At 34.8% G+C, this 26,979-nt stretch overlaps 2 protein-coding genes across 5 annotated transcripts in view; both read left to right on the forward strand.

Annotated features, from left to right (window-relative positions):
• The window catches only part of mtmr4 (myotubularin related protein 4), a 61,294-nt gene extending 54,233 nt beyond the window's left edge, over positions 1 to 7,061 (forward strand). For all 4 annotated transcript variants that reach the window (XM_026240628.1, XM_026240624.1, XM_026240625.1 and 1 more), the window contains 4 exons: positions 624 to 1,749; positions 2,872 to 2,982; positions 3,062 to 3,150; positions 5,529 to 7,061. In XM_026240628.1, the coding sequence (XP_026096413.1) occupies positions 624 to 1,749; positions 2,872 to 2,982; positions 3,062 to 3,150; positions 5,529 to 5,706 (1,504 nt within the window). In that variant the 3' untranslated portion in view covers positions 5,707 to 7,061. The remainder of the gene's footprint in view (positions 1 to 623; positions 1,750 to 2,871; positions 2,983 to 3,061; positions 3,151 to 5,528) is intronic.
• A 2,590-nt stretch (positions 7,062 to 9,651) lies between these two features.
• Positions 9,652 to 22,871, forward strand: ca4a (carbonic anhydrase IV a). The gene is made up of 8 exons (XM_026240629.1): positions 9,652 to 10,108; positions 18,130 to 18,174; positions 18,266 to 18,430; positions 19,007 to 19,152; positions 19,274 to 19,366; positions 19,465 to 19,531; positions 20,724 to 20,887; positions 22,113 to 22,871. Exons 1-8 carry the CDS (start codon positions 10,048 to 10,050, stop codon positions 22,290 to 22,292), a joined length of 921 nt encoding a protein of 306 aa, XP_026096414.1. The 5' UTR covers positions 9,652 to 10,047; the 3' UTR covers positions 22,293 to 22,871.
• The last annotated feature ends 4,108 nt before the right edge of the window (positions 22,872 to 26,979 follow it).

Below are 26,979 nucleotides of genomic sequence, written 5' to 3' on the forward strand. Positions count from 1 at the left end.
TACAGAGTGCTGGACGTTCTTCCTAATGACCTAGTATATATATATATATATATGTTACCATGGACCATAAAACCAGTCAAATATTTGTGTAACCAAGTGTTAATATTTCGAAATTGAGATTTATACATCATCTGAAAGCTGAATAAATGATCTCTCCATTGATGTCTGGTTTTTCGGAGGACAATATTTGTCTGAGATACAACTATTTGAAAATCTTGAATCTGAGGGAGCAAAAAAATCTAAATATTGAGAAAATCATCTTTAAAGTTGTTCAAATGATAGTCTTAGTGATGCATATTACTGATCAAAAGTGTGTAAGTGTGCATTAATTAAAGCAGTGTATTAATATAGAACAGTGATTAAACTGACTTGGAACTAACTACCTGTGCATTAAACTGTTGTCATATCTGCCAGCCAATCAGAATCCAGTATTCAGACAGACCTTTGAATAATGCAACGTATTTAAATTATTTAAATTAAAAATTTTATACACTCTTGTGTACTTGCATGTATAAAGATCTAACCATCATCCCTTCAGCTCTTCTGAGATGTTTTGTGTTCAGCTCCTGCCCTCTTGTGGTGAACTGAAGCACACTGTAAACACAGTTTTTCAATTCCCTCAGGCTCCCCAAAACACGCTCGATGGACAACTTGGTGTCTGCTTGTGAGAACGGCGCGGCACTCACCCGCACCTCGAGTGACCCCAACCTGAACAAGCACTGCCAGGAGGGCCGTCCGGCGCTGGAGCCCAGCCCACCCGTGTCCATCCAGAGCGCCGCTGAGCCGGCGTGTGAGGAAACCAGCTCTTCAAGATCTCGTGAGGACGATTTAGGGGTGGAGCCTTGTTTAACAACCCAGCCTCTTCCATCTTTACCCCACCCCTTATCATTAGACCAAGCCACGCCCCTTCCAGTCACAAACCTCAAAATCCCAATTAGCTTACCACAGGAAATCAGGACTGCAGAAAACACAAATCCACCTCCCGTTTGTAATGTAGACATAGAAAACGCTAGTGGATCTGCGAACTCTGAAGCCATTGCGCCAATGGAGGCGTCAGTGGAGACGCTAACAGAGCAAAGCGCAGTGCCTCCTTCTAGGAAAGCCATTGACGTGGCGTTTGAAACGGCGATACGAAACAGCGAACTGGTTCCCGCCAGAGAACGACCACCACCCGCCTACTACGCAAAAGCAGCACGCCGTTTGATTTCCCAAAGCCAGCTGACGGAGCTATCTCTGCTAGGTTCCCAATGGGACAGCGTCCAAGGCCTGGTCCAGTCGGCCTGTGGCGGCGCCATACAACATGGCAGCTATCACAGCCGCCGCCTGGCGAACAAACTCCTCCGTGCACATGCTGGAAGTGCTAACGGCGGTCCGTGTTGCCCTCGTCGAGACCCTCTGCGTGCTCCTGGGAGCCCCATCCAGTCGGGCTGGTTCTCTGCGGTCAGGAACTCCAGCTACGCTGCGCTTTGTTCCTCGGCGGCGTCTTCGCTAGCAATGGGGCCGTCCTTCCGGCAGCTGCTCCCGTCCCATTCCTCTCCGTCATCCAGCGGCTCTCCGGTGTACCTGGACGATGACGGCCTGCCGGTGGCGGTGGACGCGGTGCAGCAGCGGCTGCGGCAGATCGAGGCCAGTTACAAACAGGAAGTGGAGGTTTTGAGGCGGCAGGTTCGACAGCTGCAGCTCAAACTGGAGAGCAAGCAGTCCTGCACAACGCCCTCCGAACCCGACGTCGACTACGAGGATGATATCGTGAGTCTGTGTTCCCAGCGCATTTATCATGCTCTCCGTGGGTCCTTCACAAATCCACTGTTTCGTTTTTAAAGAATATATCTTTTCAGTCATTAGTTAATATTAGTAAATCTTTTTTGTTTAGTCAATTATTTTTCATATTTGTTTTCATATATATATATATATATATATATATATATATATATATATATATATATTTTTTTTTTTTTTTAAATTTAAATTTAAATTTAAAAAGTAAAATATAAAAAAATATATTATATTAGTGCTGTCAAATGATTGATCGGGATTAATCATATATATATATACTGTGTATATTTATTACGTGTATATTTCAATACACACACATACATTCTATATATTTTAAATATATAAATGTATATACGTTTATATATTTATAGTATTATATTATTTTATTAATTTGTATACATATATTTAATATATACACTTTTTTTCTTAGAAATATACATGTTTGTATTTATATATACATAATAAATATCCAAAAATAAGAATATTTATTTGTTATTAATTTTATTTAATTTAGTTATTTTTGTGGAATAATAACATTTTTAAAAGAAGTGTCTTCTGGTCACCGAGGCTGCATTAATTTTAAAAAGAAATAAAAAAACACTGTATACAGTAAAAGCATCCATATTGTTAAGTATTTGTATCATTTTTCTACTTAAATATATTTTAAGCGTTTGAGAGCATGAGGCTTCTTTCAAAAACATAAAAAAACGTAATTATTAACTAAACATTTTGTTTTTTTAAGTGGAAGATTCAGATTTTCAGATGATATTGTGTATTTTATTCGTGCGTATCTTAAAATATCTTAATTGACTCTTGCATATAAAATCACCGGTCTCCTGTGGTGTTTGTGATTTTATTACAGGTACAATCTATGCTTTCATGACTTGATAAATTAGAAATTTTCTCAATTGCAACACAAGAGTGTTGTTTTGGGCAGAATGTGCATTATTTTGGCGAGTTTAAAATAAGAACACAGTTTAAACCCTTGTTTCAGTGCAGTGTTTGATTGACAGCTGTGTCGTCGGTCCTTTGAGATGTGTATGTGTTTCCATTCTTGTGTCTGTGACTCCACTGATGTCTCTCTCGTGTCTCCAGACGTGTCTGCGGGAGTCGGACGGCAGTGACGAGGAAGACTCTCTGTCCAGTCACAGCGAGGATGGCTTCAGCGAGGGCAGCTGGGACCGTGTGGAGAGGAAGGACACAGAGGTCAGTCTCTCTCTCTGACGCTGCGCAGTACAGCTGATGATGCTTAGAGAGTTTAACCAGCTTGTTTCTGGACGCACAGGTCACCAGATGGGTGCCGGATCACATGGCCTCTCACTGCTTCAACTGCGACTGTGAGTTCTGGATTGTCAAGAGACGGCATCACTGCAGGTGCGGCCCAATAGGAGCACATCAGTTACATATCACTTCATCTTCAGACTTTTCAGGGATCCCCAAGACTCTGTCCCTCTGAGATTTTAAATGACGTTAAATGTAGTGGTCGACCGATATTGGGTTTTTCTGACAGCTGATGCCGATATCTTGGCAAGCAGTCATTCAAAGATTTATTTAAGTGAAATAAATGCATATTTGCTTAATGCTGATGGCAAACGAGAAAGTAATATAATGTTTGCCTTCCTATTACTAATAATATAAAAGCAATCATTATAATACTTTCTGTATACATTAATTCATTTAACCGTTCTATCTGATTATTAGACAGACTTCTATCTGTATTAAACAGAACTGTTAACAACGATGATGAATGAGAGAGTGTGAGCACTGTGAGAGCTCAGGGGCTGCTGCTCTCAGAGCCGTCAAAATAAAAGTCCCACCTCGAACACATCAGCCAAGCAGAAAAATTATCGGCCAATGCCGATATTTAAAAAATATGACAAATATCGGCCAATATATCAGCAATGGCGATATATCAGTCGACCACTAGTTAAATGTAAGTTTAGTAAATATGATTTATCACAGATAACTAAAATATCAGAATTGTTTTTACAATCAAAGTGTCCAGTTATTGATGGTTGTATATTGGATTTTACTATATATTTTGTCAGTGGCAATTCAGACATGATTTCAACAAACATCAGTTGAAAAAGAAAAGTGATTTAATTGAAATTATTTATAAAATATATTGATTGAATTAGTATCGAATGTATAAATGATTTTTTAGATTAATATGTGATTGATTTGCACCTCGAACACATCGGCCAAGCAGAAAAATGTATCAGCCAATGCCGATATTTTAAAAATGGCAAATATCGGCCTTGGCGATATATCGGTCGACTACTAGTTAAATGTCAGTTAAGTAAATATGATTTATTACAGAAAATTAAAATATAAAATTATTTTTACGATCAAAGTGTCCTGTTATTGATGGTTGTATACTGGATTTTACTATATATTTTGTCAATTTGGCAATTCAAACATCATTTCAACAAACATCAATTAAAAAAAAGTGATTTAATTTTAAATTTTATTTATAAAATATTTGATTGAATTAGTAGGGATTGTATAATGGATTTATAGATTAATATGTGATTGACTGGCTGATTTCTAGAGTATTTAATGTATAGTCAGTGTTAATTCAGTGTTATTTGTACAATATTATAGTATTTTTGTTTAGGTAGTAGTCATTTTCAAAAATTTTAAAGTCAAGTTTTTAAATGTCTATGTTTAGTTTTAGCTGTTTGCCAAAGCAACATTTCTACAGGTTTATTTTTTTTTTTGCTTTATTTCAATAACTGAAAATGATTAGCGAATTAGAGTTTGTTTGTTTTTTCCATTAAAAATAACAGTACTATTTAAAGTGCATGTGACAGATTAGTTTGTTAGTTTATTGATTGAATATTGGGTTTATTATCATTATTAAAAAAATAGCTTTTATATTTATCTTTTCAGTTTAAGTGTTAGTAATTTTATGTGCTTTTGTCATTTTTAAAGATATATTTCTGTTAAGCTTTAGTTATTTTTATTTCAGTTTTAGGCAATATTTCTATTTTTTATTTCTATTCATTGGTATTAAATTTGTTTTTAACTGAATTATTTCATTATTTATTCCATTCAATTCAATTGAATAACTGAATATTGAATTTAATAAATAATTTATAAATAATTTTATTTTAATTTAGCTTTCATTTTTATTTTATTATTCTATTTTGCTCTATTTTTAAATTTAAATTGGTATTGTTTTAATATTTGAATACTTGAGCTTAAATTAAGGAAATGTTAGAAAATTAGAAATGCGTGCTTGTTTCACATTTTTCAGTAGTTTTTCAGTAGTTTATTTTTTTTTTTTATTCTCAGTTTTATTTCAGTTAGTTTGCTTTGCAAGATAGTTCTATTTAACAGTAACACTGTTTATAGCCCTGACAGTGATCGATTAAATTGTTGATTAATTGTATTAAAATTAGTGCTGTCAAACGATTAATCCCATCCAAAATAAAAGTTTTTGTTTGCATAATATATGTGTGTATACTGTGTATATTTATTATTTATATATAAATACAAACACATGCATGTACGTAATAAAGAAAAATGTTGTTTATATCTTAAATACATATATATAAAATATAAATGTAAATGCATGTAAATATTTCCAGAATATATACTGTATGTGTGTGTATTTATATATTATGCAAACACACATATTATGTAGACAACCACTTTTATTTTGGATACGATTTCAAATAATGGATGGATAGTTTATAGTTTATGTTTGACTGAATGCTTGATTCGGATTCCGTCCTGATTTCTCGTAGGAACTGTGGGAACGTGTTCTGTAAGGACTGCTGTCACCTGAAGCTGCCGATCCCTGACCAGCAGCTGTACGACCCGGTTCTGGTGTGTAACACCTGCCACGATCTGCTGCTGGAGTCCCGCACGCGAGAACTGCGCTCGCAACAGCTGGAGAAGCCCATCGCCACCGCCTCCAGCTGAGACGGCCAATCACAGCACTCCACACACACCGGCGTCCAATCAGACGGCCGTCTTTTAGAGCAAGAGCTGCTCTCTCCTCTGGAGTCCGGATCGACTCTGAGACTGATCCACTCGAGGAACGGGACGGATCTACTCCAAAACACCAGTGCGGTTTGCGATGGATGGGCGATTTGATCACTGCAAGTGAACTCCAAGCTTCTCTGGTTGAGGACAGAAATGGGACCCAAAGGATCCTTGGGTTCCAAAGAGAGATGCGTTTCTTCACCACACACATCAGACACGCGTCCATCCAGAGGCTTTCTATTTAAAACCAACCAAGCTGCTACAGTCCTAAAAAACGAAAAAAATTCTACTTTTTTTATCCTTTATTATTTTGTGCACTACGGAGGGGGTTAGAGACCAAAAACAGAGAGATCTCCAGCTGTCCGTCTGCTGAGATGAAGCTTGAATGTACGGCTGTTTGGTTTGTCGGAGGGATTGGTGCGTGCAGAGTTTAAGCTGCAAGTTTGCATTGATTTGATGGCAGTTTGTGTTTTTCTTCTTGTTTCTCGTGTTTTTTCAGCCACTCCCGTCAAAACTTGCGCTTTCGCTGAACTCTGAAATGGTTTCACTCTTGACTTTAAATGCCAAACTCAAATTCTAACGTATCAGTAATATATAAACAGAATCAGTTCATGTTTCATGTGGGTGTTTTGTAGCAGGAAAAGCAAGAAAAAACCGAGCAAGCTGAACATTTATGCTGTATGTTGTGTGTGTTACGGTAAACCTATAGCCATGTTGCACTGCTCCGTCTACTACTACTACTAGTGTACTAGTTTCTTTTCTGTGACTCCATCTGAACAAACCAACGATGATAATTAAAATGTCAAGCTGAAATGGGTGAATCAATGGAAGCTGGTAGCGACTGAAAGGACTTTTGATTGGAGCACCGTTTCGCTGCTGTCCATCACACAGTCAAAACAAGTGCTATGATTTATTTTCTCGTCGTCTGCGTCTTCAGGCCCTTTGTTGATTGTGTATTGTAATGTTGGTGAACCTCTTTCTCAACAGTGCCATGTGTTTGATTTTTTTAACATGTTGGATGGTGCAATAGCTAGAGGCTTAACAATCAGAGGATTGAAAACACTGAGAACCGGTTTGATTTTGTCTGACGGATTCATTTTTCTTCTCTGTGGTGTTGATGAAGGACACATTTTGAGTTAAATGCATTGAAAAGGAACCCAAAAATGTGATGTATAGTTATTTGGTCTGTAATAGTGGCTAAACTTTGTCACTTAGTGAATAATTGTTGTAAAGACATGCACTGTATAAATTCAATCCCATGGGTTAAATAAAAAGATACGTCTTTATCAGCCGTCTGCATCCTGTGTTGAGATTATTCGTCTGTGCTTTATCATTTTGTTCATAATCATACCAAGCATGGAGCTTGAATTTATTTATGTTAATGATTTAAGACTTCTATCATGATAATCAAGGTGAACATGGTTATTATAGTTAACTGAAATAAACCTTTTATGTAACTTAAAATGTTAACTGGAACAAAATATAAAAGAAAAAAAAATAAGCTAGTGGAAACTATTCTCATTTTTATTTAGCTTAACTTAAAACATAAACCTAAAAAGCAAATAATAATAACAATAATAATTAAATGGAGTTCAAATTTAAAAAGAACTAATTTGAAATATTGAAATATTTTTAGTGTTTGATGATGCACCAAAATACACAAAACTGAAATAAAAATTTAAACCAAAAAAGCATTTACAAGAAAATTTAAATAATGCAAATAATAGTGTAGTGAATAGTGCAACCCAAAATAACAATAATAAAAATAAAAAAATCGTAATTTTTAACAATGTATTAAAATAACCACAACTAAAAAAAAATTTAAACTTACTTAAAAAAAAATATACTAAAAACTAAAAGTAGCACATTCAAAATGAAATGCAATATATATAAAAACTATTCTGAATATTAATAGAAACTGTCATAATATCTCAAATGTTATAAAATAGCAGTCGCTACACAGCCTTTACGGTTGCCATGTAAGTCTTTGAGGCAAAGCATTAAATTAAACTATTTTGAAAATACAGCAAAGGAATCAAATACATTTAAAGTGGCAGAACTGCTTTTATGGAAAGTGACATGACGGGCAACATAGATGAAGTAAACTTCACTATACATTCATTCAACTAGACTTGCACTTCAGATAAGTTAACTTTACAGAGACAGAATATTTTAATATTTTTAGAATATTCATATTTGCATGTACATCTGATCTGTTAAGGCTTAAGTGTTTCTTTATAATTTAGGCTTAATGAAAGCTTCAAAGGGTCATCGTTTTATTTTTAACAGTAAATTGACACTATTGTCTTTATTGTGCCATAGCAAAACAGTAACGTTTTTAAATAGTTGTAGTATTTAATATCGACTCCAAGCTTTTCAATGGCTTTTTATTTCATATAAATGCTGATCAAAGAATCATGTAAAAACATACTCTACTGAATAATAAAAAAAAAAAATATTAATATAAAAAATTATATTAGAATCTAAGCTTTTGATCACAGGAAAAAAATACATTTTAAAATATATTCCAATAGAAAACAGTTATTTTAAATAGCAAAAATATTTCAACATTTAAACATTTTTAAATCTCACTGGAGTTAATGTGTGTTTGTATTTTTTTAAGACTAGATTTTATATGCATACATGTTTTGGCCTATAAACCTATTTTCACTCTCAATTTCTGTGTAAATGTGTGTGTGCGCGCGTATCCCATTTTAGCTTAACCAGCCATTTCTTCCTAAAATGCTGTTTTTCACATAAACAGAAGATTCTTTTTTTAAATAAAACTTTTTTATTTTATAGAGCATGTCAAAATATTGTTCATAAACCTTTGCTTTGTTGTTAAGCATGTGTATAATTGCTTTAGTGATGAATGAAATGTACTGTGTCATGCTCACTTACCTTACAATTTCTCTGACGTGCTTCATGTAACACTCTGCCCTGCCTGCCTTAAAAAACTCAGACCAATCTCAAATATTCTTACATGTCAACAAGTCTTGAAGCAAAATGCAAGATCAGTTATTGTGACTGACTATAAAAATTTTATGAGATATGACTCTTAACCTAATTTGGCCCATTTTACCAACCAGATGAACCGTTTTAGCTGACTTCACCCTACATTTAATACTGCAGTAATATGCTATAATAATATCAACCAGAAGCTGGTTTTAAAACAGACAAACAACAGTCTGATCTCTAGCAGTTTTATTTATGGAGCACCTTTCACACATAAAGAACATAACATTCAACACAAACAAAATAATTAAGTTCCAATGAAAAGGTTCATTAACACTGATTTTTGAAAAAGTCTATAAAAAGGAAAAACAGCATCAGGCTTACTGTTACAATGAATCAAAAGAATAATCACAACATTGCAACATTATGAAAATGAACATGAGACTAGTGAGAGTGAAACTTGCCAACCCGTCAGTTTCTTCTTATACAGACTGTACAAGGTTCAGCGTTTTGCAGTCAGAAAAGAGAAGAAAGCCAACAGCTAGTGCCAGTTATACTAAAAAAAGCAACAGAAAAAGCCTCCAGTTCAACATCACAGATCTCAGCTGATGATAAGAGGCTTGAACTGGCCACTAGATGTCACCAGACTCACATTAATGTTGGGTTTGTGCTCAGTATTAATAACTGCATATTTCTTTTGTGGATAAAGGAGGTGTTTACTCAGGTAACTTTATACAAGATATAATAATCTCCCATATGCACACTATAAAGTATATGAGTTACAGAAATATGTTTAGAGCACAGTAAGGTTACGGAATATTGCATGTGTGTAAAGATAGGAACCAAAAAAATAAATAAAAATAAAACAATAACAATAGCCTAATTCAACACTTGATACTTCCTGACTAAACATAAGTTTCCCTGAAAAAGGCCTAAATAAAAATACTGAAGGGATCATCATTAAGGATTTCACCTGGAATAATCCGATTCATGGAATTGAAAAAATAATCAATAATAAACATACAAAGTTTGAATAAGATTAACTGTGATTGGGCATTACTTATTTTGCTTATATGCTGCCATGCCATGTTGGATTATCTATAAGTATACGTTTATCTAAACTGTAAGTTGCACATTTCTACTCTCTAAGATAGATATATAGATGGATGGATGGATAGATGAATGGATGGATGCTGTGGTTATTGAGGAATGTGATGGGAGGGGCCAGCAGACTCCATCCTGACCACTGATAGATATATTACTATATAAGAGACGATCTCACTGTCCAAGGGTCACATTTGGTGGAGTCCCAGGACATTCACGATGCGGTGTCTGCTTTCAGCTGCTCTTCTGTCTGTGATTGTGCACCTGTGCTCCGGTGCAGGTGAGTCCTCATCCTCTCAGTGATGCTGCTGCAGGGTGATTTACTAACTCTACAGACCTACAAGTGTTCAGGGCTGTGCAGGTAACATCACTTTGATCATATAGCAATAAGGACATTTCCAACTGATCAGATTTACTGAATGATCTAGCCTATATCAAACGTATTAGTATTCAGTAATAGCTGTTGTGCATCATTTAAAGGAGAACAGACCGACTCCTCTGAGCCGACTCTGAGCCGACTAGAAATTAACATATTCTCAAACAGTTAAATAACTAGACCTTTTAAAAAGCTGCTTAGTGTTATTTTTTATGCAAAAAAACACTCAAATTGTAACATTTGAACGTTTTAGCAAGTTTTAAGCTTTTCAAAAGTACACCATGGAAACACATGTTTTTTTTTAAACATCTTTATTACAATTTTGACTAATGACCGATTAACACACAATAAAGATTAGTTGATTTAACCCAAAACACGTTTTTGTAGGCTATTTGTGTAAGTCTCTAAAATAATGTAAGCTTACCTAGGCAGACAGAGAGTTATTAATCTTTGTCGTTTGATGCACGAACCTCCAACCCCTTAAAATAATCCGTCAGGGGGGAAATAAATAGATATTGCGCACTAGCTCGTTTTCTGGAGGAAAGAGCATCTTTCATTCTGCTCAAAGACACTCGCTTAAATAGGACGAGCTCCTAAAACCACAAAAGAGTGTTTGCCGGAGTAATGCGGTCGATGCAGAGGCATGATTCGTGACTAGAGCTGCACCTGTGCCTTCTGCACCATAGAAATGCTGTAGAAATGTTCCGTGCGTGATCTGTTCAAGTGCATCGGATTTGTTCTTTGGCGCCCTTTGCACCAACAAATCATGCTACCTACCAAAAATATATCTGCATTAGGTAAGTTTAGGACAGGGGTAGGTATGGACATTAAAAAAAGCCTCAAACCATATTAATACGTTGCTGGTAGCACATTCTGATAGGTAGCATTTAATTAATTAATTAATTTGCTATCGACTTGTGCAACCTATCTTTTAATAGCTGATAAATAATTATTTGGTTTTCAGAAGCAATACATTTCTCTAGAAGCGCTCTGTGGCGCTAGGCTACCTCCAAAAAAGTTATTGCAAAAAGTTACTAGGTTTGTGAGGGTCTATTTAGGCTACCTAGATGAAAATAGTCGGGTTGAATTGGTCAGTTTGTTGTTATTTCTAAGTATGTAAAACAATAAGGGGATGCATAATTACAGTGTAAATACCACGGGTTCTAAACTTGTGGTTAGCTAAAACGTTTGAAAAGATAGTTGGACGTATTTGGACAGCTTTTTTTTTTTTTTTTTAGATGTTAAGTGGCCTTGCAGCGCACTGTTATATGATTGCCTTGACAAAAGGCGATTTTTATTAAAAAAAAAAAAAAAAATTACACTTTTTGATGATTGACAGATCAATTCCAGTGGTGCCAAAACGTATTTATACAGTTAAGTCACACTTAAAAACGTCTCAGTTGTAGATTACGAAATATCAAAGCAAGTGTCAGTTACTGTAAATAATCGACATGAATGATTCTAGCTTATAGACATTAAAAACATAAAATCTCCTGCTTTGATGTTAGATTTCCTGTTCTCTAGGATCTAAAGATATTTAAACATTGACACATTTTTTTCTGTCTGCTCTGAAATGACGTGCATTGTAGAAAAGCGCTATTTAAATAAAAATGACTCAACAAAAGGAAGTGTGTTCCCTTTAAAACAATAGATGGAGTGTTGAAAATGAGGACAGTCAGTATTCAGAGACTTTGTTTGTTGATAGTTAGATAATGTGATTAAAACTTTGAAAAGGACGGAAAAGATAATGCAGCATTTGATGGATATCATTTCTAATGCAATGACATTCCGACCTTTTTAAGTGTGACAAGCATCCAAATATACTTTCTAGGTGAGCTGCATGTCAACAAAATGTCCACAAAAGACTGAATTTCTCCATTTAAGAGCCACTTTAGATGCATGTTCAAGTGCTTCTGTATAGAACAAACAAACACTGACTGTAATCTTCAAATCAGCATTCATAATATCCATCATTTATGAATCTCTTGATCAACACACTGTCACGGCTTCAGTCTCTCTGGAGTAACCTGATGTGAAGTCAACTGTAAATGACTTTTAATTAAAGCATCTGCTAAATGGCAGCCTTCTAAATGAAAGGTCAATGAATGTCAATATGGTTTATGAATTGCTCCTTTAATGGTACTAATGAAGCCAGTGGGAATATTTACATGCAAGAACTGCATAATGACATGCTGAAATATTAAACGCAGTACCTAATAGTCTAGAGAGAAAATGTACAGAACGCAACACTGCAGATCTCACCGTCTACACAGACAGCTTCCTTCTAGTGCAGCTTCTTAACCAAAATGAAAAGTGACTAATGTCTTCAAGTAATAATGTGTGAAAAGCAATAAATATGAGGTAAACTTTAGCAAAAGTGTTAAACCGCAGCCTAAATGCCGTCATGTGGGTAGAATATCAAACAGCATACATTTACAAAAAAATGTCTGATATGCAGTTTGCATGCTCTGCCAAAATGCCTTGCTGTATAAATGAGGGAAATCTTTCTGTCTCTAAGCAGATTTCCATGTTCACATGATATATATATATCATACACACAGTGATGGTTTTGTTTTGGTTTGCATGCATGAACCCGTGTTTTCATTGTCTTTTGTGTCATTGTTCATCTGCAGAGTTGCATCTTTGCTCTTTGAGATATTACTGTGACAATCACTTTGTTTCTTGTGCAGCCCTAAAGATCAAAGGCTGTTTGTGAACAGACAGGTATTGTTCTCCACTGACGTGCGCTCCGAACTCGAGACCAATATATACTTTCATAACACCTGCTCATTAATGCCAAACTAATTCTTATTGATCAGCAGACACAATCTCTCATCCACATTTACAGTATGCATAGAGAAATAAGTAATTAAGCATGAGTGTTTGCACTAGTGCCATTAACTTTTTCTGCAACATTGCTGCTGGAAGTATTTTTTTTTTTCATAAATTTTTCCCATAGGGATTTTCAACAAGTCTCTATTTAAGCATTATAAGCCACGAGGCAAACAAACCAGCCTCAAGGAGAATCGCAACAACACAAAACTTTGATTTGATACAAACAGGTGTTTGAAAAGCGAACAAAAATTCAAAGACACAAGACAGTGAACTTTACTTTAATTAGGGGAAAACACTCCAATCACATGAAGCAGTGCAGATGACATCATCAAATGGCGAACTAGTAATCTATTTATTTAAGTTGTTGATTATGTCAATAGAAACTATACAGGTGCATCTCAGTAAATTAGAATGTTGTAGAAAAGTTTATTTATTTCAGGAAATCAACTCAAATTGTGAAACTCATGTATTAAATACATTAAGTGCACACAGACTGAAGTAGTTCAAGTCTTTGGTTCTTTTAATTGTGATGATTTTGGCTCACATTTAACTAAAACCAACCAATTCACGATCTCAACAAATTAGAATATGGTGACATGCCAATCAGCTAATCAAGTCAAAACACCTGCGAAGGTTTCCTGAGCCTTCAATAGGGTCTCTCAGTTTGGTTCACTAGGCTACACAATCATGAGGAAGAGTGCTGATCTGACAGATGTCCAGAAGACAATCATTGACACCCTTCACAAGGAGGATAAGCCACAAACATGTATTGCCAAAGAAGCTGGCTGTTCACAGAGTGCTGTATCCAAGCATGTTAACAGAAAGTTGAGAGGAAGGAAAAAGTGTGGAAGAAAAAGATGCACAACAATCTGAGAGAAGCGTTATGAGGACTGTCAAGTGAAATTATTCAATAATTTGAGTGAACTTCACAAGGAATGGACTGAGGCTGGGGTCAAGGCATCAAGAGCCACCACACAGAGACGTGTCAAGAGATTTACTGACAACATCAGATGAGTCTTACCTGGGCTAAGAGAAGAAGAACTGGACTGTTGTCCAGTGTCCAAAGTCCTCTTTTCAGATGAGAGCAAGTTTTGTATTTCATTTGGAAACCAAGGTCCTAGAGTCTGGAGGAAGGATGTAGAAGCTCGTAGTCCAAGTTGCTTGAAGTCCAGTGTTAAGTTTCCACAGTCTGTCATGATTTGGGATCAATGTCATCTGCTGGTGTTGGTGCATTGTGTTTTTTGAAAACCAAAGTCACTGCACCCGTTTGCCAAGAAATTTTGGAGCACTTCATGCTTTCTTCCACTGACTAGCTTTTTGAAGATGCTGATTTCATTTTCCGGCAGGATTTGGCACCTGCCCACTCTGCCAAAGTACCAAAAGTTGGGTAAATGAGTGTACCTGTAGCTCAAGTGGTAGATCAAGGTTGGGGGTTTGTATCCCAAGGAACACATGTTAGGAGAAAATTGTTGGCCTGAATGCAATGTAAGTCACTTTGGATAAAAGCGACTTAAATGAATAAATAAATAAAATAAAATAAAATAAATGCCATGGTGTTGGTGTGCTTGACTGGCCAGCAAACTCACCAGAGCTGAACCCTAGAGAGAATCTATGAGCTATTGTCAAGAGGAAGATGAGAAACAAGAGACCAAACAATGCAGATGAGCTGAAGACCACTGTCAAAGAAACCTGTGCTTCCAGACCACCTCAGCAGTGCCACAAACTGATCACATCCATGCCACGCTGAACTGAGACAGTAATTAAAGCAGAAGGAGCCTCTACCAAGTATTGAGTACATGTACAGTAAATGAACATACTTTCCAGAAGTCCAACAATTCACAAAAAAAAAAAAAGTATTCTGTTTGTTGAGATTGTGAATTGGTGGATTTTTGTTAAATGTGAGCCAAAATCATCACAATTAAAAGAACCAAAGACTTAAACTACTTCAGTCTGTGTGCACTGAATTGATATAATACACAAGTTTCACAATTTGAGTTGAATTACTGAAATAAATGAACTTTTTCACAACATTCTTATTTATTGATGCACCTGTATTTTGACAGTTTAGTGAGACTTTATTTTTTCCTGTGCTGTGCTTCACAGAGTGGGCGGAGCTCTTTTGACACTATTTCCTCGCTGTCACTTTCAGTCATGAGCAATGTTGTTTATCAACACAGATTCAGCTGTTAAATAATGATTTTAAAATAAGTTGAAATAATTCAGGTTCGCAGCTTCTACAAAAGCATATACAATGAATAGATTAACAACTCTGATCTTATTATTAAAATTAGGTTATAAGTTATCTTTAAAAATCTATTTCCCAATTATTTATTCATTCATTTTTATTGATTGTAGCGTTTTATTTAATATCGTCTGTTTTTGGTTGGTTGGAGAGAGACTGAAGCAGTAAAAAGCATAGTCTCTTTACAAATAACATCTGTTCTTGAATAATAATTAAAAAGAAAAGTATTTAAAGCATATTTTCATTTGTTTGCTTGTTTATTTAGTGTTACCTTTTGTTTCATACCTGCTAAGGCAGTCTGTTTCTGGTTGTTAGTTCCCTGAGAATAAAAACATTTGTTCTTGAGAATCAAAATAAATAAAAAGAAGAATAAAAAATTAAATTAAATTAATGAACAAAAATAAACATTTATTGATTGATTGCTTTAATACTTTCTAATACGTTCTGTTTCTGCTTGATAGTTCTTGAGAATAAAAAGGTAAAAAGAATAAAAGGAATCAAATTAAAAACATAATATAAAAGAATAAAACTTTTTATTTATTTATCTCCTAAAGCAGTGTGATTCTGGATGGTAGTTCTTGAGAATAAAAAAATAAATAAAATGAAGAAGAAAAAATAAAATGTAGAAAAAAAGAATGAAAAAATTTAATGTATTTATTCATTCATGCATGCATACATACATAAATTCAATTCCAGTTGGTTGGGGAGGGACTGAAACGGTTGCTATACAAATAAAATGTTCTTAAGTTTTAATATCTGGAAGCAACTTATTATGGGAACGAGATCAGGTGCATTCTGGGTACAGGCAGCACTCAATGGGAGATGATAAACAGGACACTGGATTTCAGAGATATGGTCAAAATATTTTGTGAGGTGGAAACATGTGTCTCCATGGTGAAAGATTAATAAAATAAGAGTCGTCTATGAGCTAGCGGAGATAGATAAGAGCGTTGGACCCTCGACTCATGTCTGTCCAGCTAATGAACAATAGAAACTCAGTTCCTGTGTATAAGAGGCATCTGAATGGCAGAGGATAACAGATAATGATGGAGACGTGGGAACAATGCTTTGTTTGTTAGGAAACAAAACAAGTGAACAGTCGAGGAAGAGTTTAATAAACATGACATGATCCATTTAAATTGACACTGAAGTGACTCAAAACAAGTTTGGTGCCAAGGCCATGAACTTTTAATCTTGGTGAGGTCAGTCTAAGCAATGAATACTGATGCACTTCAATAAAGAAATGAATCAAACGAAAACTCAAAAAAAATTTTTTAAATAAATTAAGAACAGTGATTTTGAGCTTGATAAATGTCCATCCAAAGTTTTAACACAAACAAGCTAATAAATTAAGAAGAAATGACCTTCCTCAACTGTGTGATGTGCATTTTATCCTCACTTTCTCTTTAAAGAGGTCTGACCAACTTCATATCCAGTCATTTTTGATCTCAGCAATGTCTCAAATGTGCAGCAACATCTGCAATTAAAAGTCAAAGATCTCATTATGAACTCAGAAATCCTCATAAAATGATCTAAGCTGCTCCATGCACATTCATTTTACAGCTCTATACTCTTATTATATGGCAATAATCCAATCATTTGTGACTTTTTATTTTTCCTAAGTAATTTTAGGACTCAAGACTCAACTGCAAAACAAACGAGAACCGAGTGCAATTTCCAAGCAATAACATTTGGGTCATTAGTGACATTTCTCTTTCATTTCTAAAATAACGGGATCTGAAAAGGAGACCCGAGGACATGAAATCCAGTCATGATGACTGAGAGACTTCAAACATCCCGTTAGTTACTTCTGTTCAGAATATGAAGATAGTTCAGTCATCATCTACAATTCTCAGATCAATGTAATATAGCCTGTGCTCATTGTGAGTCAATGTAATGAAGTCATTAACATTAATAACTTGTTTAATACAATAAAACAGTTTTTTTATGTTTTTGAAAGAAGCCTCTTCTGTGCTCCAAGGGTGAATTTATTTGATCAAAAATACAGTAAAATTGTAAAATATTATTGCAAATAAAAAAAAATGTTTTCTATGTAAATATCTGTTAAGATGTCATTTATTTCTTGTGATGTGGCGCTGAATTTTTAGCTTCAGTCTTCAATGTTACGTGATCCTTCAGAAATCATTCTAATATGCTGATTTGCTGTTTAATTACTATAATTTATTATTGGTGTTTAATTATTGATAATGATGGGAAACACATATTCAATGTTGAAAGTAGAAATATTTTCTAACAATAGAAGCTTTAAATCACTTTTAAACAATTTAATGTATTTTGTTTTTCTGGATAAACATATTAATTTATTTATATTTTTATTACTCCAAACTTATGGTAGTCTATCACAGTTTCTACTAAAATATAAAGCAGAACATTTTTTGCAGGATTGATAATAATCAGAAATGTTTCTTGAGCAGTAAATCATCATATTATTCTGATTTCTGAAGATCATGTGACACTGAAGACTGGAGGAATGATGCTGAAAATACAGCGGAGCATCACAGAAATAAATTATATTTTAACAGATATTCACACAGAATACAGTTATTTTAGATTGTAATAATATTTCACAATTTTACTGTTTTTACTGTATTTTTATATCAAATAAATACAGCCTTGGTGAGCAGAAGAGTCTTCTTGCAAAAACATCTTAATTATTCCCAATTTTGACTGATAGTGTATTACCCCCCCCCCCCCCCCCCCCCAAAAAAAAGGCTTAAAGGATCTAATGTGAATATTGATAAACAAAAGCATAAAATTGCTGAAAATCAAGCTTTAAATCAAATATGAAGTATTTGAGTTTACTAACTCATCTTCTTTACCCACACAGACTGGTGCTACCAGACACAAGTGAGCTGTGAATCTCACTGTAAAGGTAAGTTGAGACTCTCTGTGCATTTTCATCACATCAACTATCAAAGATGTATATAACTAAATCTAACGTTACCTCTCCATGTTGCTGTAAGGACCAGACCGATGGAGTGAAGTCAATGCAGACTGTGGGAAGAGCAGACAGTCACCAATCAACATCGTGACCAAGAAAACCAAGCTGGACGAGCGGCTGACGCCTTTCAAATTCACCGGCTACCAGACCATATTCGAGAGCACCATGAAGAACAACGGCCACTCGGGTAAAACTGCTTCGACTGAGCCGTTTCTGTCATCTCTATTTTGGTTGTGCAAATATAGTTTGTGTTTTCATCAGATTTGGAGAAATGTAGCATTCCACCACTTGCTGCAGTGAATGGGTGCCGTCAGAATGAGAGTCTAAACAGCTGATAAAAACATCACAATAATCCACAGCACTCCAGTCCATCAGTGAACATCTGGAGAAGACAAAAGATGAAACAAATCCAGCATTAAGACGTTTTTAGCTTTGAACTGTTGCCTCTGGTTAAACACAAGTCCATAATCCATAACAACGCTGCATTATTTTAGATTAAAGACTCATATTTTAGCTGGAAACAACTGTTTAAAGGTACAAACACCTTGTTTCGGCCTTCTCCAGATGTTCACTGATGGACTGGAGTGCTGAGGATTGTTGTGATGTTTTTATCAGCTGTTTAGACTCTCATTCTGACGGCACCCATCCACTGCAGAGCATCCATTGATGAGACACTGATGCAATGCTGCATTTCTCAGAATCTGATGAAGAAACAAACAGCTCTGTGTGACGCTGGACTGTAATGTTGTGTTTTCCACATCAGTTCAGGTCAGTATACCCATCACAGCCACAGTGTCTGGAGGAAACCTGGGAGAAACGTACAAAGCCGTGCAGTTTCACCTCCACTGGGGCAACAATGGAGGTCCTGGATCTGAACACACCGTCGATGGAGAGCAGTATCCTATGGAGGTGCCACCAACACCATACCAGTGTGCTGCTGATTCCAAAAATACTGTTTTCCTCAAGTTTTTGACTTTTTTATTATTACATTTAAAAATGTGTATTATTATGTGGATTACTCTCTCACCAGCTGCATATTGTGCACATGAAACAAAGATACAACAGACTTGAAGACGCACTCAGAGATCCCTCAGGAATCGCGGTGCTGGGATTCTTCTACGAGGTTTGAAATGCATGTGCTTTAAAATCAAGAAATATGAGTATGCTCAGAGATGATTTTGAATTTGTAGAATAAAAAACTACACTGATTCAAACTTCCAGGAGTCGAGCAGCTCTAACAGAAAGTACGATCTCTTCACACACGGCCTGCGGAGCATCCAGAATACAAGTAAGAAAGCAACCTCAATCTGAACAACCGCTTCTACCATATTACAGGAATATTTCATGTGACATGCTGTCGATCAGCACAGACAATCATTTTGACTTGTTTTAATATGTGCATCTCTGACACCGTTTATATTTTAAACATATATTGATGGCACTCTGATTCTTTTACTTGTGAATGCATTGTCTGCATTAATCAATAGCATCCTGATCAGGATGAATATATGCTGGAATATTCCTTTAAGAGTGAAGCGTGTCATTTGTTTAGTCTTTCAGTTTAATATTTAGCGTGTCGGTCAGTCACTGGTCATAGTTTGACTTCCTGAAGAGTGAAACACTGATACTTTCATGACATTGATCTGTTTGATTAAGTGGCACGATTAATGCCAGATTATGACTTAACCAGTGACTATCTGGAAACAATTGCTATCTTTATTTTGTTCCACTTAGTGCTGTTTCTAGCAAAGAAATTACACACTTTTAATTATAATTGTTTAAAATAAATATAATAAAAAACATATATACAATATTGTATTCTCTAAAACAAGAAGGTAAAATTAATTTTAATTAAATATAAATCCTGAAATCTTAACCAAAAATGTAATATTATGCTATTGTTCTTGATGTTGAATGATAACTCTGAAAGGAAGCTTTATGCATTTCTTAAAATTTTCTAGAAATTTCTAGAGAGATAATTTTATGCATTTGCATCGTTTAAAAGTGTGGGCTCGGTAAGATTTCTTAAAATGTTTTTGAAAGAAAGCCACAAATGCTTTTATTGCTTTTATTGCACGGAGCCATTCAATCGACAGTACAGACATTTATAGTGTTATGATTTCAAATAAATGCTGTTCTTTTGAAAAATAAATGACAGTTTCCACAGAAATATTGTGCAGCACAACTGTTTTCAAGATTGATAATAAACAGAAATGTTTCTTGAGCAGCAAATCAGTATATTTTCATGATTTCTGAAGATCATGTGACACTGAAGACTGGAGGAATGATGCTGAAAATACAGCTTTGATCACAGAAATAAATTACACTTTACAATATATTCACATAAAAAAACAGCTATTTTAAATGATAAAAATATTTGTAAAAATTTACTGTATTTTCGATCAATTAAATTCAGCCTTGTTAATCAGAAGAGACATAGTTCAACAAAACTGTCTGAATGACTCTTTTCGTTTGCGCAGATGGAAACACGACGCTCCGTAAGATTTCTCTGAATCAGCTCATTCTGCCTGAAGCCAACATGACGAACTATTACCGGTACGACGGCTCTCTGACCACACCGGGCTGCACGGAGGCTGTGGTGTGGACGGTGTTTGAAAACCCCATTCCCCTCGACAGAGAACAGGTATTATCCTCCTGAATACCAAAAACTGGACATGAACTCGTATTTAAACTCATTTACTTTGCTATCTCTTGCCATTATAGTCAGCTGTATTTCAATAACTGTTCTATGCACATTGCATGTATTTTAGCATTTACTTGAATTAAACTTCAGAATCTGAAGTGAATAATACAATAGTGCAGGTAACATTTATTAGGTTGACCATGAATGGGGTGCTACATTTTATTCAGCATCCATTGGATATTGACTAGATATCTAACATAGCTTCTCACTTTGATAAGATTTCCCCAATAAATGGGCAATAATTAATATAGGAATGAGAAGAATCACAACAAACTCTGATTTGATGCAAACCAGTATTTGAAAATCATACAAAAATAAATAATAATGTGAAATAATGGAAGAAAGAATTACAAACCCATGAAGCATTGTGAATAATGAAATGATCAACTTAAATTGTTGGTATACATTATTTTTTATTTGATTGTCATGTTAAACAGCGTTAATTTAGTTAAATAATTGAAACACTAATATAGTTTTTATTAGTGTTCAATTTGATTCTTTTTGTATATTGTCAGATTTTTCTGCCATCTTTTTTGTTTTCTTGTTTTAGTAATTTTCTATTAGTTTTTTCATGTGTCTATTTTTTTATTTATTTTTATTTCATTTTGAGTTATTAAACTCAATGAAAATGAGAAAAGTTGCTTTGACAACTAGCAGAAATAAAATAGTTTATGTTTTTATATTCAATATCAGTTCATGTTTATTTTATTTGTAGAAACAATTTTTATGATCTTAGTTTTAGTTTATTAAAATAACTCATAACTCATGTAAACAACATATTTGAAGTTAATAGTAATATATATGAGACACTAAAGAGTTGTTTTGGCGCAATTAGCTTGTTTTGATTTGTATTATTTTGCTAAATTATGGGTAATGCAATTTTTTTTTACCAGAAATTCTGCTTTTAAACAATTCTTTAAAAGAAAAGTTGAAATAATGTGAACTGATGGTTCAAAGAAAGGATCTACCGTCGAATAGCAAATTTGTAGCTCTGTTTTTAAAAGCTAAAGAAATAATTTATCCATAAAGAAAATGAATGGGATTTTTTTCTATTAGGACTTCAGAAGTGAGCACTTAAAGGGCCAGCTCACCCTAAAAAATCAACTTCCTGTCATCATTTTGAACCTGTGTGATAAAGCTCTGATCATTATGTGTCTTCAAACAGCTCCGGGCTTTTTCCACCCTGAAGTTTCACGATGGGAACCAGATGGTGGGAACGTTTAGACCCGTTCAGCCACGTAATGGACGTGTGGTTTACCGGTCCAGTGGAGCAGCGGTCACCGCCAGCGCTGTCCTGATTCTGGCCTCCATCAGTGCAGCGTTAGGCCTGTCCCGTCCGAACTAGAGCAAGACCGACCCGATACCGACACACAATCAACACAATGAGTTCTCAGCCAATCAACAGACCAGCAGACGCAAGTCTAGTGTCCACAGCACACTAGAGAAGTTAGTGTAGAATCTGACCAGTAGACGTGTGTTCATATCTATCAATAGAGTTGTACTAAAGCCACTCTGACTTTCTGTGAAGGTCTGACGGGGAATAAATGCATGACCTTTATCTGTTATAGACATCTGGCAAACACACACACACACACACACACACACCGACACACACACACACACACACGTGGGCTATATTTACAAAGACTTTGATGTGCTGGAGATGTGCATTAATAACACACACAGCGATGAACAGTACTCAACTGATGAAAGGTCACAGAGGTCAAGGGTGAAAGGTCACAGAGCCGTGAGAATAGATCAGAGAGAAACCCAGATATAGCAAGCACACAAATACATCTACATTAAATTTGCTGAGTTTCATCGAGTGTTTCACACTTGAGATCAAAAGAATCAAATTCACTTTAAATTAATCAACTGATCGAGAACTGAGAATTTACATTTATATGTGTGTGTGTGTGTGTGTGTGTGTATATATATATATATATGCCTATATAAACTGTATGATATTATTTATAATTATTTAAAATGTGATAGACATGCACTCTGTATACTGTAAAATTACATTTTTAAATATGCATTATTTCATACAGTATATATATATATATATATATATACAGTTTTGCAAACTGCTTTCAGACCCCTAAAAATGTGCCAAGTGTGGAAATAAAGGGAACCAAGTACTTTTGCATTTCTAAGTTTAACCCAGACATGCATTGCTTCACACAGACACATCACAGAGATGGTCAAAGTGAAAGTGGTGTGTTCTCTGTGACAAGATTTTGTTTATAAGTAACTCGAATTTCACAACACTTACAGTCTGTGGCATGGTATTTACACACATCTGGACTTGCTGTAGATGTCTTGAAGTCATGCATCTTGCGCACAAACTTATACTGTTTATCCAAAAGATTCTGTTGAGTCAGTTGTGAGGACACATGACTTGTGTTTTATAAACTCTGAGGGTCTCAGACGCACTAAACGTGATGCATTGATGCTCTTTCTAGAGAAAATGAATATGATGATTAGTATTTGCTGTAAATGGCGTGCAGAGTCTACAAACAGGGAAACGTGCAATGTCTGTACTCATAACACACATTAACCTTATCTATATGTATGTTTTCTGCACATATATGTATGTACTGTATGTAAGGATGTTGATGTAAGTGCTGCTGTTTGTTATGTGTATTATTACTGAAAGCATTGATGAATTTGACCTCTGGACACTCAAATCAAAAGCAAAGCATCACTGAATGGCCATCTCCTGCCTGTGCATATTGACATTTAATCTTCATTTACGTTGAAAATGTCAGTTTTGTCAACCTGTCAGAATGCACTGATGATATTATGATGATGTAAATGCTAATGATATAGTGAATGCATTCCAGTATACTAATAAATGGCTGCATTTCATTTTTAAATAACACACATTCTGTCATTCTTCAGTATTTCAGACAAAGGTAAAGTATGTTATTTCTGCACAAGTGAAACTGCTTTAAGTGATCAATCATGATCAAATAAAATACCTATGAAAGAATTGAAAACCAAATGTTAAAGCACTAAAATATGAAAGCAATACATTTAAAAAAGATCAGAGAAAAATGTCAGAATTTTTAGATAAAAAAAACCCATTTACCAATTTTATTTATTTTATTCTATTAATAATTTCTATTTTAAAATATTCTATTTTATTCGATTTTTTTTCTTCATGGTGGAATTCAAGCTTCCATACTAAAATGAAATAAAACTAAAATGTAAATAAATTTAAGCTTTTGTATATATAAGAAACAAATTCACATAACAAAATTACTAAAACTCAAACTAAAAGTACTACCTAACTGAAGTAAAACTGAAGTATAAAACTACTACTAAAAAACATTTCTTAGATAGCAATGGCATTGATCTCTTTAATCCTTTGATAAAGCAGTGTAATAGTATTTTAACCCAGTCAGATGTGCGTCTCATAATCAAGTGTGATACTAAGCTCTCAGACAGCTATGGAGTATAAATATATGCATTGTATTAATGTAAAGTAAATGCACAAGGGATCACCACACAAAACTCCTCATCCATGAATGACCGAACACAGGGAGATAATATTTTCCTAAGGCAGAGTTCGGTGATCTCTGTCTGTCTGTGTCTGTTATCAGTGTCTCTGAGGTGAGATTTAATAGCTCAGGTCTCACATTCCCAAATAAACGAGCTTCACTCCTTCAGTCTGCGACACATGTCAACATCTAATCCGATTCTAATGAAGTCACACTGAACGCTGCAGTCTGAACCTGACAGTTCACTGCTCCTCCAAGGACTCGGAGAAAGACACAGAAGCAGTTTTCCCGACCATAGACTGCAAAAGAGATTAAGAAACAGCTGATAAATTACTTATACACTTGAATAAAAATTCTTATTTTCTTATTTTTACATTGTGGACACTTAATAATAAAAACAAAAATATTTTCAGAAATCTCTCTCTCTCTATATATATATATATATATATACAGGTAGTATAAATAATATTTATTTGAATAAATGTATTCCTGGAAAAATTATATATATTTCTAGATATATCTCAATAAATATATATTTCTATACATAAAAAAAATACTTTACAGACAATATATAATTCTATATATTGTATTGCATTTTTAAAAAAGACCAACAACAGTGTTACAAGAAAGAGACTTTAAAAAAATCTAAAATAAGCATTTTTATAAGGCTCCTGTGTTTAGGTTCAGTAAATGTATTCTAATAGCAATGCATAGGTCCTTTTCTATGCAATTAAAGTGAAATGTCAAAAAATAAATATAGCAGCCTGATAAAAATGCTAATTTTAGAAGAAAATTTCAGATGGCACTTAGAGGCTTTAGCATCTGAACTCATCTGAATATATATATACACACACATATAGCAGTAACACTGTTGGTGGTCTTCCAGGCTGTGAATTTGTCATCATTTGTCAAAGGAATCATCTATGTTCAATGTAAGTGCAGCTCCGACAGCTTTCACAGCATAATGATAACACTGACAATAAACATTATAAATGCAATAAATGTCAGAATATACAGTTTGTAACGTACTGCTGCAAGATTTAAACATCACACACATTGACATGAGACTAGTCATAAAACATCTTTCCAATATTGCATCTGTAACGTCTGTTGGCAAAGATGTAATGCGATATTTTACTTGTATTGGCATGATGATGTAAATCTGCCAAACCGGTGAGAGAATGACCCGTTCACATTCCCATTCATCTCAATGCCTTCAGCCATGAATCTATACAGTATACAAGACCTGCACATCTTAGCTCTGTAAACATATTCTCCTCCACCTGACCATAAATGTCATGGGAATATTTATCATATCTTATAAGGGGCCAGTGTTTGGCTGGATTGGCTCCTACAGTATCTGCAAACAAAGCATCGTTCTCCATTGACTGCTATTCAAAAAGCTGGACATTCATGTGAAATCATTCATGCAAAATTGGCATACATTCATTTTTATGCATCAAATCATACATTCATTATATTAGAAGTCTGACCAATGCACATTCCTATTCTTTAAAAAAATCACATTAAATTGCTATGCTTTGTTACAATGTTTCTTTGTTATTCAATTCAATGTTATGTTTCTTTGTAATAATTTCATGAGTGAAAATTGTTTCAGTAAATCCTATATAATTTTTTTCAGACTTAAAATGTCAATTGTTACTTGCCATTTCTAAGTAACTGATATTATTTCACAAATAATTACAAAGAAATGGCAATTAGCATTCAATTCTATGACATTTCTAAAGATGAAATACTGAATTGTAAAGTATTTATTGTACAACTTTATTTACAACATCACAGCAATCAAGCTAAATTTACAAATGTCTTTCTAATGTTTTTATACACAAATGTGAGATTATTTTAATGTAAGAGAAGCTACACCTTTTACGTATAAGACTACAAATGAAAGAATTTAGCATCAAACCACCTTCCATTTTTCACTGGTCTCAGTGTTCACCTCTCATGGGCTCTTTCTAAACCTGAAGACTGCTTCTTTTCAGATTATTGCACAACACAAACAGAAGAGGTCTGACGTATTTTGGATCTTCCTGGGGTCTGGAAGTCTCTTAAGAAAGCACCTGTCTCTCCTGGGATCTTCTTCTTTTCTCTTTCTCAATCAAAGGTCTTTTTGTCATGGATAGGATGGAAAGACAGGAAGAACTTTAGTGCACAAAGGCTTGTGGTGAAACAGAGATGGCCTTTTGCATGCTCTCGGTGCGCTGTGGTCTCAGCGGAGCAGATGAAGCATACATGATGGACGACTAATACATGTAAAGATGCCTTTCTTTGACCTCTGACACGCTCACATGATCAAACAAATTCCAGGTTCTCATAAGTAATATAATGACCAGCCCACCCTCAAACAAAGATGTCCATTTTCTCCCAGATAATAAAACCAAAAAACCAACATTCTTCCCATCAGATAATAGTGAAACACCGACTAAACCAAGAGGAATTCACAGTAAAGATCCAATCTGCTGGACTCATTTATAATGCCCTGAATTGTACAACGTGCATCTTGCA

This window comes from Carassius auratus, linkage group LG30F (genome assembly GCF_003368295.1).
Source record: "Carassius auratus strain Wakin linkage group LG30F, ASM336829v1, whole genome shotgun sequence".
In the NCBI taxonomy this organism is placed as follows: domain Eukaryota; kingdom Metazoa; phylum Chordata; class Actinopteri; order Cypriniformes; family Cyprinidae; genus Carassius; species Carassius auratus.

Coding starts and splice junctions, on each gene's coding strand:
- ca4a (XM_026240629.1), top strand. CDS start 10,048: ATGCGGTGTCTGCTTTCAGCTGCTCTTCTGTCTGTGATTGTGCACCTG. Junction 19,532..20,723: donor GCGGAGCATCCAGAATACAA/GTAAGAAAGCAA, acceptor TCGTTTGCGCAG/ATGGAAACACGACGCTCCGT. Junction 20,888..22,112: donor TTCCCCTCGACAGAGAACAG/GTATTATCCTCC, acceptor GTCTTCAAACAG/CTCCGGGCTTTTTCCACCCT.